The sequence below is a fragment of the Anabrus simplex genome, chromosome 4, assembly GCF_040414725.1.
Source record: "Anabrus simplex isolate iqAnaSimp1 chromosome 4, ASM4041472v1, whole genome shotgun sequence".
Lineage (NCBI taxonomy): Eukaryota > Metazoa > Arthropoda > Insecta > Orthoptera > Tettigoniidae > Anabrus > Anabrus simplex.
In genome coordinates this window covers 364,175,984-364,194,775 of record NC_090268.1, presented here as the reverse complement: position 1 = coordinate 364,194,775, position 18,792 = coordinate 364,175,984, and the positions used below count along the sequence as shown (strand labels likewise).

Genomic DNA, 18,792 nt, shown 5'->3' with positions numbered 1-18,792 from the left:
ACTGGAAAGGTGGAACAATTATTCTGAAAATCTTCTCAACATAAAACAATATATTTCTAGTGGTCGCAAACAACCGAGCTCATGAGGAGGAGAACAATGGCGTTAGTGCAATTGCTTGAGGAAGTGAAAAAGGATGAAAAATAAACTCCAATGTCCTCAAGCTGCATTTAATTCAACACCTAGGTACTTACAGTGATCCCCACACGGTACTTACACTCCATCAACACTATAATTAAAACTGAAGAGGACTTTTAACCCTGTTCACCATCATACAAATTGTCTGCTGCCCATCTCATAACACAGTTTAGGTTTCTTTCTGTCACTCACAATCCTGTATCTTCTTTATTACTCTACACAGCATATTATCATCAAAACCACTGGCAGCTGTCAGTCCTGTGGATGATGTTTTCTGCTAGAGGCGCTGCAATACAACCTCACACGAATATCTCAGCTGCCAGTATTTTGATATATTGTGTGCTTATGAGGGAAGTTACATTGTTAAAATACGTCAATTATATTTTTTTTTGCTATTTGCTTTACGTCGCACCGACACAGATAGGTCTTATGGCGACGATGGGATAGGAACGGCCTAGGAGTTGGAAGGAAGCGGCCGTGGCCTTAATTAAGGTACAGCCCCAGCATTTGCCTGGTGTGAAAATGGGAAACCACGGAAAACCATCTTCAGGGCTGCCGACAGTGGGGCTCGAACCCACGATCTCCCGGATGCAAGCTCACAGCCGCGCGCCTCTACGCGCACGGCCAACTCGCCCGGTGTCAATTATATTATGAAGGTGTATTGTTGCATGTCGTTTTACAAACAAGGTGCTAGAAATAAATTTCCTGGTGGTAGTTTTCTTGAATTCCATTGCCAAGAGCCAACTAGGAACTTACAGATTAAAGCAACAAGCAGGCAAGGTATAACATATACGCAGAGCATGTTGCGGCAAAAATAGGTTACTTTGTATGATGATGTAAAATCAACCATTAACAACCAGAAAATCTCCTAATGCTAGTTCTATTTCGAATGATTCTTGTGCTCCTAATGATGTCGCCCTAACTGATGTTTCAAGTGGTAATCATTTATTCAGGAAAGATTTTTCTACAGAAATAAAGTTACATGTGTGACATATAAACTCATGGATCAGGATATTATGACCACTGCATAGATCATTTTGAAGTCCAAGACAGAAAATAGGTACACTGAGATGTTACCCAGAGCAACTCAAACAACAAATCCATTTGCTAGTGAAAAATAGTTGACTACAATCTGGATGCAATTATGGCTTGAGTGTTGAAGAAAATTTAAAAGCAAAGTTTCTACAGGAACAGGATAAAGTATTTCTATGAAAATGTCCACGTGTAGTGATATACCTGTCAGGAATTGTATTGTCTGGCACATTAAGTCACTGGCAGGGTATAGATTTATACGAAGTAGCGGAAACAAGTTTGCCTTTTAAGTCTACCATTCAACGTGATCTTGGAAAAAATACTGGTGCAATGATACCAAGCTTAACAGTAGACTGCACAAAGAAGCTAAATGCACCAAGGAAATAAAATAAATTTGGCTTGATTATTGTAGATGAGGTGGCTGCCAAGTGCAAGATTTAGTGTTGTGTAAGAGCATCAAATTTCTACATATAAGGGGAACTGTGCTTTGTTAGCAGCTTCCTGGCAGTATTTATGACACTGTGGCATATATTTACTGTATGCGAGTGTTGTCTAGTGAATTTGTGATCATTGGATATTGATTTTTTAACGTAAGTCTATTGTGTTTTTATGCCATAGGCGATAGTCATCTTGTTTTGCCCTCAATCCATAGACAACATTACTAAGAGAGTCACTCGATATATTTATTTACTATATTTCCATTTGCCCTAAGTGTCAGCCATTTTGTTCTATCTGCCATCAATGCCATGGAAACTATGACAAAGGCGGAAACTATGCATGCTCTTATTGATGTTGCCTGTTGGACATATTTTGGACCATCTTTAAAACGGGCAAATCAGTAGCGTCTGTACTCCAGTGGAATGACTGTGAATGGCGTCTGTTCTCCATATTAGGGGCGGCCTAAATATCACCTAGCAGTACGTATAAAATGCCCTTAACGACAGGCTAAGAAACCAGCCGGTTGAGGTAGTTTTCGTCGCATTTATGGCTACATCTTCTCGAAATTCGGAACATGCTAGGGCGTTCCCCCAAAGCGACGTGCGCCACTTGCGCTCGAGTGATGTGAAAAATGTGCAAGGATTACCTTCCCATGGACGGGGTAGGTTAAAGAAGTTAGTCCAACAAGGGCAATTAAGAGTAAGACTTGCTACACTAAATATTGCAACGCTGACTGGCCGACATCGTGAGCTAGCAGAAATGTTGAAGAACAGACATGTCGATATTGCCTGCATACAGGTGACCAAGTGGAGAGGTTCCAAGGTGAAAGAAACTGGAGATGACTACAAACTCATCTATCATGGCACCAGCACAACATTGAATGGTGTGGCAATAGTGGTTGGCTTATGCTACCGCAACAACATCACAAGTGTCGTCAGAGTATCGGATAGGCTCATGTCTGTCTGTCAAGATTGATTTAGCATCAATAACTGCCCATATCATATCTTGCTATGCGCCTCAAACTGGATGCACGGAAGATGAGAAGGATGAGTTCTAGAAAAGTCTTGATGCCCATCTTGGAACAATTCCTCTAGATGAATTCATTTTCCTTGGAGGAGATTTAAATGGATATGTCGGATCTCAACGGGATGGCTATGGGCGATGTCATGGAGAATACGGTCTTGGCACGCGAAACGATGAGGGATGTCGTATACTTGATTGTGCAGAGGCTCATGACCTAGTTGTGACCAACACATTTTTCAAGAAAAGGATAACACATCTAGCTACATATACCAGTGGTCATGGAACTCAAATCGATTACTGGATGGTTCGACAGCAAGATCTAAAGATGGTAATGGATACCTAAGTGATCCCATAAAACAGCATTGCCCCCCAACACCGCTTGCTTGTTCTGGATATTCGAAAAACTGTCAAACGTTCTAAGACACCTAAAACTGGACTTGAGCGTATCAAGTGGTGGAAAGTGAACGTCCACAAGAACAAAATGAAGACAGCATTAACCAACTTCTTAGTGAAGCTTGACCAGTCAGTTGAGGACATGTGGGAAGATGCTGTAAAACAAATACATCAGGCAGCAACAGTAACTCTGTGAAAAACAACACCCCGGGCGAAAGTACACTGATAAACAGACTCCAAGACTTGATGGAAGACACGCATGGATACTGACCTTCAGAGGTATAAAGTGCTGAAATCAGCAGCAAAAAGAGCAGTGGCTGCTGCAAAAGATCATTGTTGCCAGGATCTGTACGACCAGCTTGACACACCAGCAGGAGAAAATAACGTTTATTGCCCTGCGAAGTCCCGTAACCGTTTAACCCAGGACACTGGATACATCATGCATTTCAAGGGAGCTAACAACAAATTACTACGAGACCAACAAGCTATCCTTCAACGATGGTCAGACTAGTTTGCAGATATCAGCAACAAAGAATTTGATCATCCACCAATTGCAAGCTCTGATCCCGTCTATGGCCCCTTGGGTGTCCCTTTTTCAAAGTTTTAATTTTGCAATGCATAGGTTATTGTTTTATTCATTTGGGCCTAAAACACCCGAAAACAATTTTTTTCCTTATTTGGAACAGTGCGACCCATGCCGACTCACGCACAAACATGTCCATACAAGTTGCGTCAGAAGAGTAGCGCGCTCTTATTGTTATTGTCACTTTGTTTTCGCTTATCAGGTAGCTATCGTGGATTGTTTTATAATTCGAAGATGTCAGTGGAACTAAAGAGCAATAAAAAAGCATTTTCTTGGTTGGTGAAGTAAATTACCAAATAACAGGCACAAAATTACCATCTAATTGTCAAGTTCTCGCAGTCCTATTTTTCAACATACGTGAGGTTAAGTTGGCATTTGAAACCACAGTGCCTGATGTTGAATATATCACGCTGATCACCGGGAGCTGGCAAGTTACATCAATTGATCTACTCATCTTCAGCTTCAGCACGATTATGGATCTTCATATGTGTTCGATTGCGTTATGACTTTGTGCCTGACAGTGTATACAAGCTAGCTCATTTAACCATTCTCCGCTTTTCATAAACATTATAAGACTTTGCCTAACACTGCGTGTGCCATACTGCCGTTCAGAAAATTACCCACTGTTTCTTTTAAGTGACTTACATTTTACTTCTTTTGAATTTTACAGTGTCTACCCCCGTCATTTCTATATCGCCTCTTCTACTGATCCGGAGTGAACTTGATCTTTTATTTTATTTTTCCTATGCATTGTTTTTCATGTTTTAATCGGCTGATGATGACCTGGACTAGGGTCGAAACCGGTACCACTTCTACTTATTATTAAATAAGAATATACTCACTGTATTTCTTATTCTTTGTATTGAATAGGTTGAACCTCTTTATTTATTATTTCAATTTTAACTGTGATACTTTTCAATACGAACAATGAAATTTTTATCTTTAAATGTTAGTGAAAGCGCAAATCTCGTCATTCGGGAGTGCAATATATTCTGGGAAAAGGCTAAATAACTACCAGAGCTGTGCTTAATTGTGTTAAGAAGTTAGTAGATCTTTATCAGGTCTGGCGAGAACTGCAAAAAAAATAGCAAGAAGATTCAGGATTTACATAGGCGCCATGAAGAGAACTTTTAACTTGAATTAGATAATTTATTCGATATCGCTCATGCTGATGCTCTTGAAAGAATAAAAATCGAAGAAGATAAAAGTGCTGACACAAAAAGTTGGCTGATACTGAAGAAAGGGCCAGGCTGAGAAAACTCGCAGAAGATAACAAGAGACTAAAGCAAATGCCTTCCGTGACCTCATTGGAATCTGCAACTTTACAGATTTTTGATACACATGAAGACGTAGAACAATCCACAAGCTCTGAAGAAAGCCTGGAAGAATCTGCCATCCATATCTCAATCTGTTTCTTAGCTACGTCGACAAGAAGAGGAAGAAAAGATTTTATCACCTCTAAATTAGTTGCAACTTTAGACAGATGTCAACTAAGCATCAGAGATTGTTTATATAATTCAGTTTATAGTAGAAGCACTTGGTCTTAGTTCTGACAATTACCCAATCAACAAATCTTCTATTCAACGCATTTGAACACAAATCCATTAAATCTGATTTTCAGAATAACGTGCCCGAAGTAGTTACCGTCCATTGGGATGGAAAACTGTTACCTGCTCTGGACGTAAGAAGTTCTAAAGAAGAACGCCTACCAACTATTATATCATACATATGAGGAGGAAGAACAACTTTTTGCTGTGCCGAAGCTAGAGAACTCTTCTGGCAAAGAGCAAGCGAAAGCAGTGTCAAATGCCCTTCGTGACTGGAACTTGGATGATAAGGTACAAATAATGTGCTGTGATACAACAGCATCTAATACAGGACGCATGAACGCCGCCATCATAATTACGAACTGGTGCTCAAAAGTGTGTTTGAATCAAAGATCCAACAAATCACTAGCAGTCCTGATATTCCGCTGTTCAAAAAGTTTAGAGACAACTGGAAGAATATTAATCCTAGTGCCATGGAACCATGCACTAATTTTGTCCAACATCTCTGTGAGGCAAATATTATTGAATAGGTGACGTTTTTTAATAATAATAATAAGCTGGCAAAATCGACTGTACGAGATGATTATCGCGAGCTATTGTTTTTCTGGGTGGAGACATTAGAAATAAAATAAAAAATCAGACCTCCTGGTGCAATGAATCAAGCACGATGGATGGCAAGAGCTATTTATTCCTTAAAATGTGTTTACTGAAGTCCCAGTTTAAAATGAGCGCTAAGGACAAACAAGCTTTACAAGGCGTTTGTTTATTCATTGTGGCAGTTTACGTTAAGCCCTGGCTTGGATGTAGTTTGGCGATAAAAGTGCTGAATCAAGATTTTTTATTTTTAAAGACCTTAAAATATTACGAGAAAGTTGACAAGTTGATTTCCAATGCGGCTTTAAACAAGTTCAGTCAACACTTGTGGTACTTGTCAGAGGAAATAGCCATCCTTTCAATTTTTTATAATGAAGTTGATGAGCAGACTAAAGGAAACATTGTAGAAAACTTACAAAAAGAAAGCTTTGGTGATTCCGGAAAGAGATATGTTCCATCGAAGAAGAGATGTTTGGCTCTCTACAGGGTATGTCGTAGACTAGTAGTGTTTAATCTGGTATTTAATTTAGAATTTGTTTTATTTATAGGCACTACAAGCACTTTTTTACCTTGTTTCACGAAAATCTTTTGATTTTGTTTCTGTCAAGAGTCAAGATTTATTTTCACGACAAACTTCACAGTGGTTTCCTTCAAGAAATTGTATCTTCATGAAAGACAACGTGGCGTTTGTGGAAGCTAAAAAGAAGGTTTCTTCCTTAAAAGCAGTTAATGACACAGCTGAAAGAGCTGTTAAACTAATGACAGACTTTCATGGTTTGATTACCGCAGATGAACAGAAGCAGTTCTTGTTACATTGTGTGCAAGAACATAGAAAAATTTACCCAGACTGTAAAAAAGAGACTTTGACGAGAAAATATCCAAATGAATAACTATAAAAATTGTATCTTTTTTGTTACTTACAAGAGGAGCATTATATAAATTTCTGTTTTCATTTATATTTCTCCATAGTAATTGTTTTGAGTGATCATCTACAACTACATTTAAGAGACCCTTTAAGCAGCTATTTTTCTAAAACTTTTAGGCCCCGTCGGCAGGGGTTAAAATTAATGTTGGAAGTTGAAATTCTGTACTTGGGTAACTAATAGACTAATAAACACAATAACGGGGTATGCGTTTCAATAAATGAAAAAAAAAAAAAAAATTCCCCTTCTAAGGGACACCCTAATGGACCCGTGCCCTTGATTATGGCAGAGGAAATAATGATTACCATAAAGAACATGAAGAATGGTAAAGCAACTGGCCCAGATGACATACCAGCAGAAATCTGGAAAATCCTTGAAAAGCCTGCAGCAGAATTCCTTGCCGCACTCTTCAACGTAGGCGTAGGGATGTGGCGACCCCATCGCCCAGTGGGCAACCACTGCAATCAGCCTCCCGAGTATTGGCAGGTAAACCATAGACTTAACTGACATGAGGAAATGCATGTCAGGCACTGACCATCTAGTGTATAACAAAGTATCAACGCGAAGATCCATGGTAGGCCTAGCAAGCCAGTGGTAGGGTCTTCGAATTGCTTTCAACAATCAAATGAGCCTCAGATGAGATAAAAAATAATACCGAAATTGACAAAGTCATCGAGCAGATCTGGCAGGTATGACGGCCAACATGGCTCCGATGAAAGACAGATATGTCCGAAGAACAATGTAAGAAATGGGACTATGAATATTTTGACCCTGACTGGGAAAACGGAAGAATTTATCGATATGATGACGAGAAAAAATCTATCCATATTGGGAATGAGTGAAACAAAATGGAGAAAGGCAGGTAGCAAGATTCTCAGAGATGGCTACAAATTAGTATGGAGTGGACGCGAGGAAGAGCCAGAAATGGTGTAGCTTTCCTGATAACAAAAGACATGGACGCCATTAATGAAGTATCCTATAAGAATGATAGGATCATTAAATTATCTATGCAGCTGGAGTCCACAAATTACACGGTAGGGCAGGTATATGCACCACAGGTTGGATATAGTGCTCAAGAGAAGAAACAATTCTGTCAAGATCTAGAAGATATAATTGATGAAGAAAATGTCATCATCACTGGGGACTTAAATGCACAAGTTGGAACAGACAGACTTGGTTATGAGGAAATCATTGGACCACATCGTTGTTGTTTTTTTTTTTTTTTGGCTATTTGTTTTACGTCTCACCGACACAGATAGGTCTTATGGCGACGATAGGACGGGAGAGGGCTGGAAGTGGGAAGGAAGCAGCCGTGGCCTTAATTAAGGCACAGCCCCAGCATTTGCCTGGTGTGAAAAAGGGAAACGACGGAAAACCATCTTCAGGGCTGCCGACAGTGGGGTTCGAACCTACTATCTCCCAAATACTGGATACTGGCCGCACTTAAGCGACTGCAGCTATCGAGCTCGGTGGACCACATCGGTTTGGGAACAGAAATGCCGAAGGCGAACAACTGCTTGATTTGTGCAGAAGAAATGGATTGATCATCAAAAATAACTTCTTCCAAAAAAAAAAGACAGCCACAAGGTAACAAGATATAGCTGGGATGGAAAACATAAGTTGCTCATCGACTATATCATCACTAACAAAGGAGGGAAATATGTAACTGATGTCAAAGTTATCCCCAGTGAGAGTATGGACAGTGATCATAGATTATTGGTTGCAGACCGAAATCATGTGGCTAACATAACCCCGAAGAAAAGAAAAAGAAAACGTAAAGTGAAGACTCGGAAATTAGAAGCCAAGCTGAAGGAAGAATATAAAATAAGGATACAGAGACACTTACCAAAAGGGGAAATGAATACAATAGAAGAAGAATGGAATATTTTTAAGGATACTTTGGTGGGTGAAGCTAAAGAACTGTGTGGAGTAACAGGATCGACCATGAAGGAAAAAGAGACACCTTGGTGGAATGACAGAGTCAGATTGGCTATAAAAGAGAGAAACTGGGCAAAACAGATGCTAGACAAACAAAAGCAAAGAGATGCACAAGATCCAGGTGGCCAAGAAATAACTAAACTACAGGAACTCTACAGGAAAAAAACAACTTACAGCTAAGAGGATAGTAAGAGAAGAGAAAAAATGGAATGAGTTTGTGGAAAAGTTGGAAGAGGACAGCAGAGGAAACAAACTTCTTTACAGAGTAATTAAAAACAAGCGAAATAACCTAGAAGACATCAAGGTAATAGAGCAGGACAGTGGATCAGTAGTACGAGAGGAAGACGGAATCAGGAGAGAAGACCTTCTCCGACAAGCTCCTGAATGGAGAGGCATCAAATGTAATTCAAAACAAAGAAGAATCTGGAAAAAAGTGAAGAACCCAGTAAAAATATGGAGCCACCAATCACATGGCTGGAGATAGAGAAGAGCCTTAAAAGTATGAAGAAAGGGAAAGCTGCAGGAATAGATGGGTTAAGTGTGGACATGTTAAGAGCAGGAGGAACCCCAGCAATCCAATGGCTATATAGACTTCTAAATGTAGTATGGCAGAAAAATACCACCCCAGAAGACTGGAAGAAAGGTATAATTGTACCTATATTCAAGAAAGGCAGTAGACGGAATTGTACCAACTACCGTGGCATCACTCTACTCTCCCATGGACTAAAAATTCTGGAAAAAAATTACAGAGAATAGACTACGAGAAACCACTTTTAGAAGAGAAACAATATGGCTTTAGGCCTGGAAGATCAACAACAGATCTTATATTTGCTGTCAGAATGCGGATGGAAAAACATTGGGAAAAAGAGAAGCCTTTATATCCACTGTTCCTTGACATCGAAAAGGCCTATGACAGCATACCGAGGGAGCTTATTTGGGAGTGCCTGAGAAAGCTCGAAGTTCGAGACAGTCTAATTTCAAAAGTTAAGGTGCTTTACAAGAAAACCAGAAGCTGTGTACAAGTTGGTTCTGGACTGTCAGACTGGTTTAAGACAAAAAGGGGAGTACAACAAGGTAGTGCTTTGTCGCCCCTATTATTTATCATGTAATGGATACCATATTACAGGCGCTAAAAGAAAAGGGGCAACAAGCCTTTAAAAGCATTTGCATTTGATGTAGTAATTTGGGGTAACTCAGAGAAAGATGTAGAAGAGAGACTGCAGGGGTGGAGTCAGGAGTTTGAGAGATATGGATTAAACATGAACAAGGCTAAAACGGTGCTGTTGAAGTTACAGAATCAGCCAGAAATCATGCTAAATGGCACTAAGCTGGACAGTGTCACAGAATTTAAGTACTTGGGTAGTATAATGTCCAAGGATAACTTAGCTAAATACTGTATGAAGTAAACAGTCGAATCAGCAAAGCAATACATTTTTACCTCCAGGTAAGACAGCTACTATGGGATAAACAAGTACCACTCAAAACCATGACGACACTGTATAAATCATACTACACCCCTATCCTCACATACAACCTAGAAACCGCTACATTAACAAGAAAGGACAACTCAAAACTCCAAGCAGCAGAAATGAAGTTCCTACGCACAATGATCCAGAAGACCAGGAGGGATAAAATCAGGAATGAAAAAGTCAGAAGACATAGGACTAGAAGACTCCTTACTCCAGAAGATCCAAAAGGCAAGACTGAAGTGGTTTGATCATGTGAAAAGAATGAGTGCCAACAGGTCTGCAAGAAAGGAGTATGAAAGAGAAATCAGGAGAAAGAGACCAGTGGGCAGACCTAGAGAAAAATGGACAGACTTAGTGAAGAAGGATGTAGAAGAGAGAGGTCAGGATTGGGAGCGGATTGTGAACAAAGAATAGTTCATGGACAGAACTAAATGGAAGGGGCTCATATACCACACCTGGGAAACTGGAGTTGGTCAACGATGATGATGATGACTCTTCAACCAGATCATCATCGAGAACAATCTTCCCCATGCATGGACAACTAGCACGACAGTCCCAATCTGGAAGGGTAAAGGAGACGTGAGCAACTGCTCAACATACCGCCCTATTCGACTCCTCTGTCATACACTGAAGATATTTGAATGAGTGCTGGACAACAGGCTCAGAAACACTGTCACAGTAACATCCAACCAGTGTAGATTTGTTAAAGGCTGCAGCACAATCGATGCCATCCATGCCACACGTCTATTGATGGATAAACATAGGGATAGGCAGAAGAGTGTAAACATGACATTTCTGGACCTAGTCCCGCACGACCTCATCTGGCGAGCTCTTCGTAGTCATGAAGTCCCGGAAGCCTATGTAAGCTGCGTACAACTTATGCATCATAATACAGCTAGTGTAGTTTGGAGTCCAGCTGGAATCTCTCTGCCTGTACATCAGGGCTCAGCTCTATCGCCTTTATTATTTATCCTCTGCTTGGATACAGCAACGGCTGACATACAGACATCGCATCCCCTGGACCCTTCTTTTTTTTTTTTTTCCTAGGGGCTTTACGTTGCACCGACACAGATAGGTCTTATAGCGACGATGGGATAGGAAAGGCCTAGGAGTTGGAAGGAAGCGGCCGTGGCCTTAAGGTACAGCCCCAGCATTTGCCTGGTGTGAAAATGGGAAACCATGGAAAACCATCTTCAGGGCTGCCGACAGTGGGATTCGAACCTACTGTCTCCCGGATGCAAGCTCACAGCCGCACGCCTCTACGCGCACGGCCAACTCGCCCGGTGGACCCTTCTTTATGCGGCTGATGTGGTACTTGCCCAACAAACACGCCTTGGAATCCAATGCCAGACACAAACTTGGAGCGACGAATTAGCTGAGGATGGTCTGCGCCTCAACATCCAGAAAACCGAATACCTAGAATGTGGCCCCCGAACTAGTGGGACCATAAGGATCAATAATCAAGACTTGCAGAAAACCATGCATTTTAAATACCTAAGGTCAGTTGTCACTTCGAACTGTGATGCCACTTTTGATACCCGAGCGGGGAGTAAATGCAGCTTGGCTCAAGTGGAGAAAAGTCACCGGAGTCCTCTGCGATAGAAAGATGCCTCACCATCTAAGGCAAAAATTTACAAGACTGTGGTACGCCTAGCAGCTATTTATGGGGCAGAATGTCGTCCAATGACAAAAAAGCATGAGCAGACTCTTCATACAATGGATATGAGGATGCTTCAATGGATTCTTAGACTGGCTCAATGTGACCACATAAAAAATGAAGATGTTCGGCAAAGTCTTGGCGTCGCTCCAATTGTGAAGAAAGTGAGGGAAGCGCGTCACGGCTGGTACGGTCACGTTATGAGAAGGCAGGATGGCCCAGTTGCTAAAACAGCTCTCCAAGTTGATCCGGGAGGAACATGACCACGTGGAAGGCCTTTAAAGCGGTGGGCTGACAATATCAAGGCTGAAATGCACGACATTGGTTTAAAACCTGAAGATGTCAGCAATACGACGAAATGGAGGAGATGTAGCAAAGCAGCGGACCCCATAATTTGGGATAAACGCTAGGAAAGAGAGAGAGAGAGGTGGCTACTAAAGAGCAGCTTCCATTTCATGCTAATCAGAAAATTTTCTTCTGATGAAGGGGAAAGCTTATTCAGTTGCATCCTACAACTTGGACATAGCAATGACCAAACAAATGCTGCAAGTGTTACACAGGTCTTGGATGAAATTCTCATAACTGGACTCGTTAGTGCATCTCTGACGGGATATATTGAACCTGAATCTGCTTGTAGTGACTGGATGGCAACATCTAGTTCAAAAGGAAGATGTATTAACTCAACCATTCATGCAGATAAACTAGCAGCAATTAATCCAGAGTTAGTAAGAAAGCTTCAAATATAACTGGAAAGCATAAAAAAAGAAGCCGAAGGAGCACAACACGTTTCTATGACGAATGCTGCAATGGCATATATTGGAGAGTATTTGGTAAGAATTATCGCAGACCATATACCATGTCAAGAGTGTCTTGATAAAATTAGTAGTATCCAGAGTCCATCTCCATCCAAAGTCAGGTTTTGTTTCGCTGATGATGAAACTGGAACAAGTAATGGACGAAACAATATTGGTATAGCTGGGAAGGCCAAAAACTGCACAAACAACCAAAATATGGTTACCACATATTACTAAAAATCCTATTCTACAGTGTGGGAAAAGTGATCATCCTGAGGAATTGAGCAGAATAATACTGCAGAAGGTTCTGCACCCCCTCTGTCACTAACTACACAAATGACATGATAGGCGAGTATAGCCGAGAATACTTCTTGAGAAGAAAAACAAATTATAAGAGGATAGTATCAAAAGAAAAATTTCACTTTACAAAAGAAAATATTTATAAAATCCTCCTATCAATACAAGTCAAGTCATCTGTTAGATGAAGCAAAGTCTATACATGTTTCAGCCTAATCTCAAGGCCATCTTCAGTAGTAAAACAATGATTACATAATATACAAACAAATTAAAAATCGTAATGATGTGAAGTGACAGTGATCATGATTAGTGAGTTAAAAACACATTGAGGTACAAAGTCCTCTCGTCTAATAGATCTTGCTGACTGTTAAATAAAAACACTATGCTGAGGAGTGTGTTCTTCATCCACTCATATATCCCTTTTTTCTCATTACAGATGTTATACACGTTTTATTCGTAGTATTGACGGTCTCGCTACACTCCTCAGCGTACTGTTTTTATTTAACAGTCAGCAAGATCTATTAGACGAGAGGACTTTGTACCTCAATGTGTTTTTAACTCACTAAGCATGATCACTGTCACTTCACATCATTACGCTTTTTAATTTGTTTGTATATTATGTAATCATTGTTTTACTACTGAAGTTGGCCTTGAGATTAGGCTGAAACATGTATAGACTTTGCTTCATCTAACAGATGACTTGACTTGTATTGATAGGAGGATTTTATAAATATTTTCTTTTGTAAAGTGATAACCGTCAATACGGAATGAGATTCATAACTTGCAAAAGAAAAATTGTTAAAAAGTAGTAGTTCCTTTTCACTGAAACTTCCCGGAGCTGTAGGGCCTGGTAAAAATATCCATTGCCAGATATTAGTTTCAACAGTTAAGTGTGCTATCCGATACAGCAAATCTGCAGTTGAATTGAACTCCCACCGAGCTCGATAGCTGCAGTCGCTTAAGTGCGGCCAGTATCCAGTAATCGGGAGATTGTGGGTTCGAGCCCCACTGTTGGCAGCCCTGAAGATGGTTTTCCGTGGTTTCCCATTTTCACACCAGGCAAATGGCGGAGCTGTACCTTACTTAAGGCCACGGCCACTTCCTTCCAATTCCTAGGCCTACCTTATCCCATCGTCGCCGTAAGACATATCTGTGTCGGTGCGACGTAAAAAATAAAAAATTGAACATTTGTTATTTTCTACTTTATTCTACTAGATCACATATACTGATATACAGGAAATGTAGTGTATAGGTAAATATGTTTTGGTTTTAACTCCCGAACAGTTATACTAGCGAGTGTTAACGTGAAATTGTATACTAGCGCTGAAGTCGTTAAGAGGCGCACTACAAGGCGGACACTGTTTGTAAAGAGAACACCATGAGTGAGTAGGCCTTTTATTACTTGTAGGCTAAAGTACCTAGGTGTTAATATAAGGAAAGATCTTCATTGGGGTAATCACATAAACGAGATTGTGAATAAAGGGTACGTATCTCTGTACATGGTTATGAGGGTATTTAGAGGTTGTAGTAATGATGTAAAAGGGTAAAAGTCTCTGGTAAGACCCCAATTAGAGTATGGTTCCAGTGTATGGAACCCTCACCAGGATTAGGCCTACTTGATTCGAGAATTGGAAAAAAATATCCAAGGAAAAGCAGCTTGATTTGTTCTCGGTGATTTCTGACAAAAGAGGACGTCAAAAAATCTGGGATGGGGGAGAACAGAGACGAGCTACTCAACTAAGTAGTGGAGTGATGGCGTGGCATGAATAAGTCTGAGTGGTGTTTTTTAAAGTAGGATAGATCACAATATGAAGATAAAGTTGCAATTCAAGAAGACAAATTGGGGCAAATATTCGTTTATAGCAAGAGGAGTTTGGGATTGGAATAATTTATCAAGGGAGATGTTCAATAAATTTCCAAATTCTTTGCAATTATTTAAGACTAGATAAACAGACAGAGAATTGGCCACCTGGGCGACTGCCCTAAATGCAGATCAGTGGCAACTGATTTGATTGTTCACTAAGCAACAAATATCATAAAATGAGTGACAAACGGCAAAAATTGATAACTGACTACAGCAAATGGGTTGCATTTCCACATGCTCCTTCTTTAAATACAGTATAGATTAAATGATACTTACCGTATGTAAATCTCTCCGAAACAGAATGAGAGCCACAAAACCTGATATGATTCCAAGAGGCAATAAACTTGCAACAGCTAACATCTTTCCCATCCAATCACCTAAAAAGGAGAAATATTACAATATGATATATCAATGTGCTGCTGCTACTGGGGCCTACTACTACCACCACTATCACCCCACCAGTACTACTAATAATATAACTCCAGACAATATCTGAAAACAACATACAGTGCACCGTTTTAAAAATTCCTGTTAACAAAAACGATAACATGACAGCATTCAAAATACACATTACATTTTCATCAAACCAAAAAAAGCCGAATCAACATGCCCACCAATGTGCTTGAGACGGTATGAAGAGCTACTCGTTTTCCCTTTACACAGAAACATAAAATAATACTGCAAAGACCGATTTGGCAGATTTCTCTCTTTACTAAAAAGTTAAAAATACAACTGTCAGGACTGTCATTTTCATATGGATGACCCAAACATATGATTCAGGATTCATGAACATTTTCGGAATATACTTTCAGTTCACATAGTACATCCACGCCTGATAAATATTAGGACAAAATCTGAAGGATATAGAAAAAATAATACTAGGCTATAAATTCTCTTACCTTGAGGATATTCAACTAACGTTAACGTGAGCGGGACCCAGTCCACTCTATCTTCACTATTTAATTTCGGACTTTGCATGTAGCTTTCGTCCTCCGTGGCTGCCATCTTTGATGCTGCGATTACCCAGAATGCATCATTTCCAAAATGTCAACATGTGGTGTGAGCGGTGTAAGAAAGCCGGCGCTAACCTTTAAAATTCTCGGTAAATGTAATAAGACAAAAGCTCGGACTGGTTTAATGGCATTGCCCCATTATGAAGTGGAAACTCCTGTATTTATGCCAGTAGGCACTCAGGTAAAGAGAAAATCTGTAGATTCAGAAAGACACGTTCCTCTTTGACAGTTGAAGGGAAGTATGCACTTGTTTTAAGGAATTGTGCGAAAATATTAACTGTTCGAAAAACATCACGAAATAATTAACTTTCCGTTAACATTTCTGTCTATAAGTTTGTAGTATAAGTAAACTTTGCATGAATTTGAAATATATTGTAAATTTCAAATAGTTGACTTTTTTCTTTTTTCCTGTTTATTTAGTCCTTGTTATAATACTCTTTATGGAATACCAGGTCGATGGTGCTACTTCCATTGTGGGCAAAGTAAGTTTTATGTTTTGGGTCATTCACTAATTTGAAATTTTCTTCATCAAAAAATGTGAGGACAGCTCTACATTTCATGTCGGGTTTGTCTAGTCTGCAGTTCATATCTCCTGTTAGTATGATGTTTTCTTCTGTGTTTGGAATTTTCCTGAAGGAAAGCGTTAGGAGCTCTATTATTTCTTCTATGTCTGTGTTCAGGCTTATATAAATGCCTATTACAGTGAACTTGATTGTTTTTGCAATTATTAGATTTTCTTCTATATGTAGTGTCTTCATGGGTCCTATCCATGGTTTGTAGTAGATAGATACACCTCCTGATGGCCTTCCTTCTGTTGGTTTCCTTGATAGGGAGTGGATAGAGTAGAATCCTTGTATGTCTATATGTTTCGTGAGGAATGTTTCTGTGAGGACTAGTATGTCTGATGTTTGTAAAGCGTTTTCTGGTGCTAGTTTTAGTAGTCCGTTTAGCCCTTCTACATTCCACAGGAGCATGCTTATGGGATTATTCGAGAGATACGCCTTCGTTCCTCCTGGAGAAACGAAATCGAAATCGGCGCACAGTTATTCTTCTTGGCCAGAAGTCAGGATTAGATGTTAATTCTAGACATTCGAATGGGATTCCAACTTTATAGGCTCTGTTTTCTCCTCTTGTTGTGATCTCTTCGCAACTGATGTTTCCTCGGATTCCTTTCTTCCTCAGATAGTTTGTCACCATTTCTGTAGTCGTTTCTTGGTTCAATTTCCCAATAAATAGCCAGGCTTTCTTGTCTGCCCCCCTTACAGCTCTAATAAGAAATATTCTGGCATACAACCAGATCACCATAGATGATGCGACCCATAAAACAAAGGAAATCACCCAAACTAATGGAGTGCTGCAAGGTGATCCACTCAGCCCCATACTATTCAATATTGCCACCGCGGACGTAACAAAAGCAATCAGAGAAAGAGCAAAGGATGCAGTGATCTACATATATGCAGACGACATGGTCCTAGGGTCAACAAAGAAGGAAGAGCTCCAACACGCTTTCTCAGCGCTTGCTGAATGGGCAGGAAATAACAGCCTGAAAATAAACTGGAAAAAAACTCAACAGATGGTCTTTCGGAAAGGCGGACGAAACGCAGCAAACGACAACGTAGAATACGAAGACGGCAAAGTGGAAATAGTAAACTCATTCAAATACCTGGGAATAACCTTACAGACTACTGGGACGTTCAGACTACACATAAAAGACAAAGCAGTTGCAGCCATGAAACCCATGTACGACATCAACAATCTACAGCAGTTATCCTTAAAAACAGCTATGCGCCTATTTGACACAACGATCCTACCAATACTCACCTATGGAATCCACTTGATATGGGAAAGACTAACAAAGAGAGACCTGGCCACCATAGAAGGAGTTAAGGCAAAATTCCTAAAGACCATAATGGGCATCTCAAAATACACGCGTTCCCGCCTAACATACGAACTAGCACGGGAACCCTTTCTTATTGAAGAACTGAGGATAAAACTATCACTGCCATCCACAATGAATGTAGAAGCACACCTAGCGGAGAGGCGGAAGAAGAGAGAAGAAATTCCGCTAGAGTTCTACAGCACAGATGCCATGTTGGATCGAAATTGGACGAACGCCAACCAAAAGCTAAGACATGTGATAATAAAACTAGCAGTACACGGGTACCACCATAAAATATGTAAAAATATGTCTTATCACGACCCAAATGAAAAATGTGAATGTTCACTGTGTGATCAGTTCTGTGACATGTATCACATCACAAGATGTAAAAACAACAACAAATCTCTATGCGATTATAGCAAAGACTAAAACGGTCAATGATCTTTGTAATGCACATTCACACGCTTTTCTAATAATAATAATAATAATACTCTTGACCCAGGCCGGGTCGGGGTTTTATTCTTAAGGCTCTTTGTGTTTGTTCCAACACTCTCTTCTTCACATTTAAACTACCAACCACCACAGAAACATGCAATAGGGATTACATCGGGAAGGGTATCTGGCCGTAAAATACAGTCCATACAGTCAAATACACATGTGAGGCACAGTTCGCACCGGCGACACCACAGGTCTGGGAAAAGTATTCGAAGAAGATTAATGGTTTATGTTCGATTTGTGAATTCTCGTTGCACGAATTCATACATATGGTCGGATTTTTCTGAGTAGGATTTCTTACCTTGTACTTTAACTCATTTGGCCTTTAACTTTATCATGTTTTCTAGTCTTCTTTGAAAATATTTTAGACGGTGCTGTTCATTCACATTGAGTCTCTCTGTCCATTTATATTTGAGAGTTAAAACTACTGAATTCCTTATTTCTCACAGCATGAATCGTTCATTTTGATATCCTTTGCATACTGTAACTTAAAAGATTTCCAGTCTGTCGAACACACAAGTTAAATATCAATATTACACTATAACATACATGTAAAAGAAAAAAAACACATTATTAAAAAGGAATAAAAATACACACTATTCCTTGTAACTTATTAATGTGTTTTTTTTTTTTTTTTTTTACATGTATGTTATAGTGCAATATTTAACTTGTGTATTCAGCAGACTGGAAAGCTTTTAAGTTACATTGAATCGAGTCG

General features: G+C 39.8%; 2 protein-coding genes across 2 annotated transcripts in view; one reads left to right on the top strand and one right to left on the bottom strand.

Moving 5' to 3' along the window:
* The window catches only part of LOC136871996 (dolichyldiphosphatase 1), a 111,126-nt gene extending 95,427 nt beyond the window's left edge, over positions 1–15,699 (bottom strand). Inside the window, exons 1-2 of the mRNA XM_067145785.2 lie at positions 15,587–15,699; positions 14,964–15,064 (exon numbers count right to left, since the gene is read on the bottom strand). Coding sequence (XP_067001886.1) covers positions 14,964–15,064; positions 15,587–15,692 — 207 coding nt within the window. The 5' untranslated portion in view covers positions 15,693–15,699. The remainder of the gene's footprint in view (positions 1–14,963; positions 15,065–15,586) is intronic.
* Positions 15,700–15,731: 32 nt separating this feature from the next.
* Tgt (tRNA-guanine transglycosylase) overlaps positions 15,732–18,792 on the top strand; it is a 226,103-nt gene continuing 223,042 nt past the window's right edge. The window contains exon 1 of the mRNA XM_067145784.2: positions 15,732–15,881. Within this exon, the coding sequence (XP_067001885.1) occupies positions 15,732–15,881 (150 nt within the window). The remainder of the gene's footprint in view (positions 15,882–18,792) is intronic.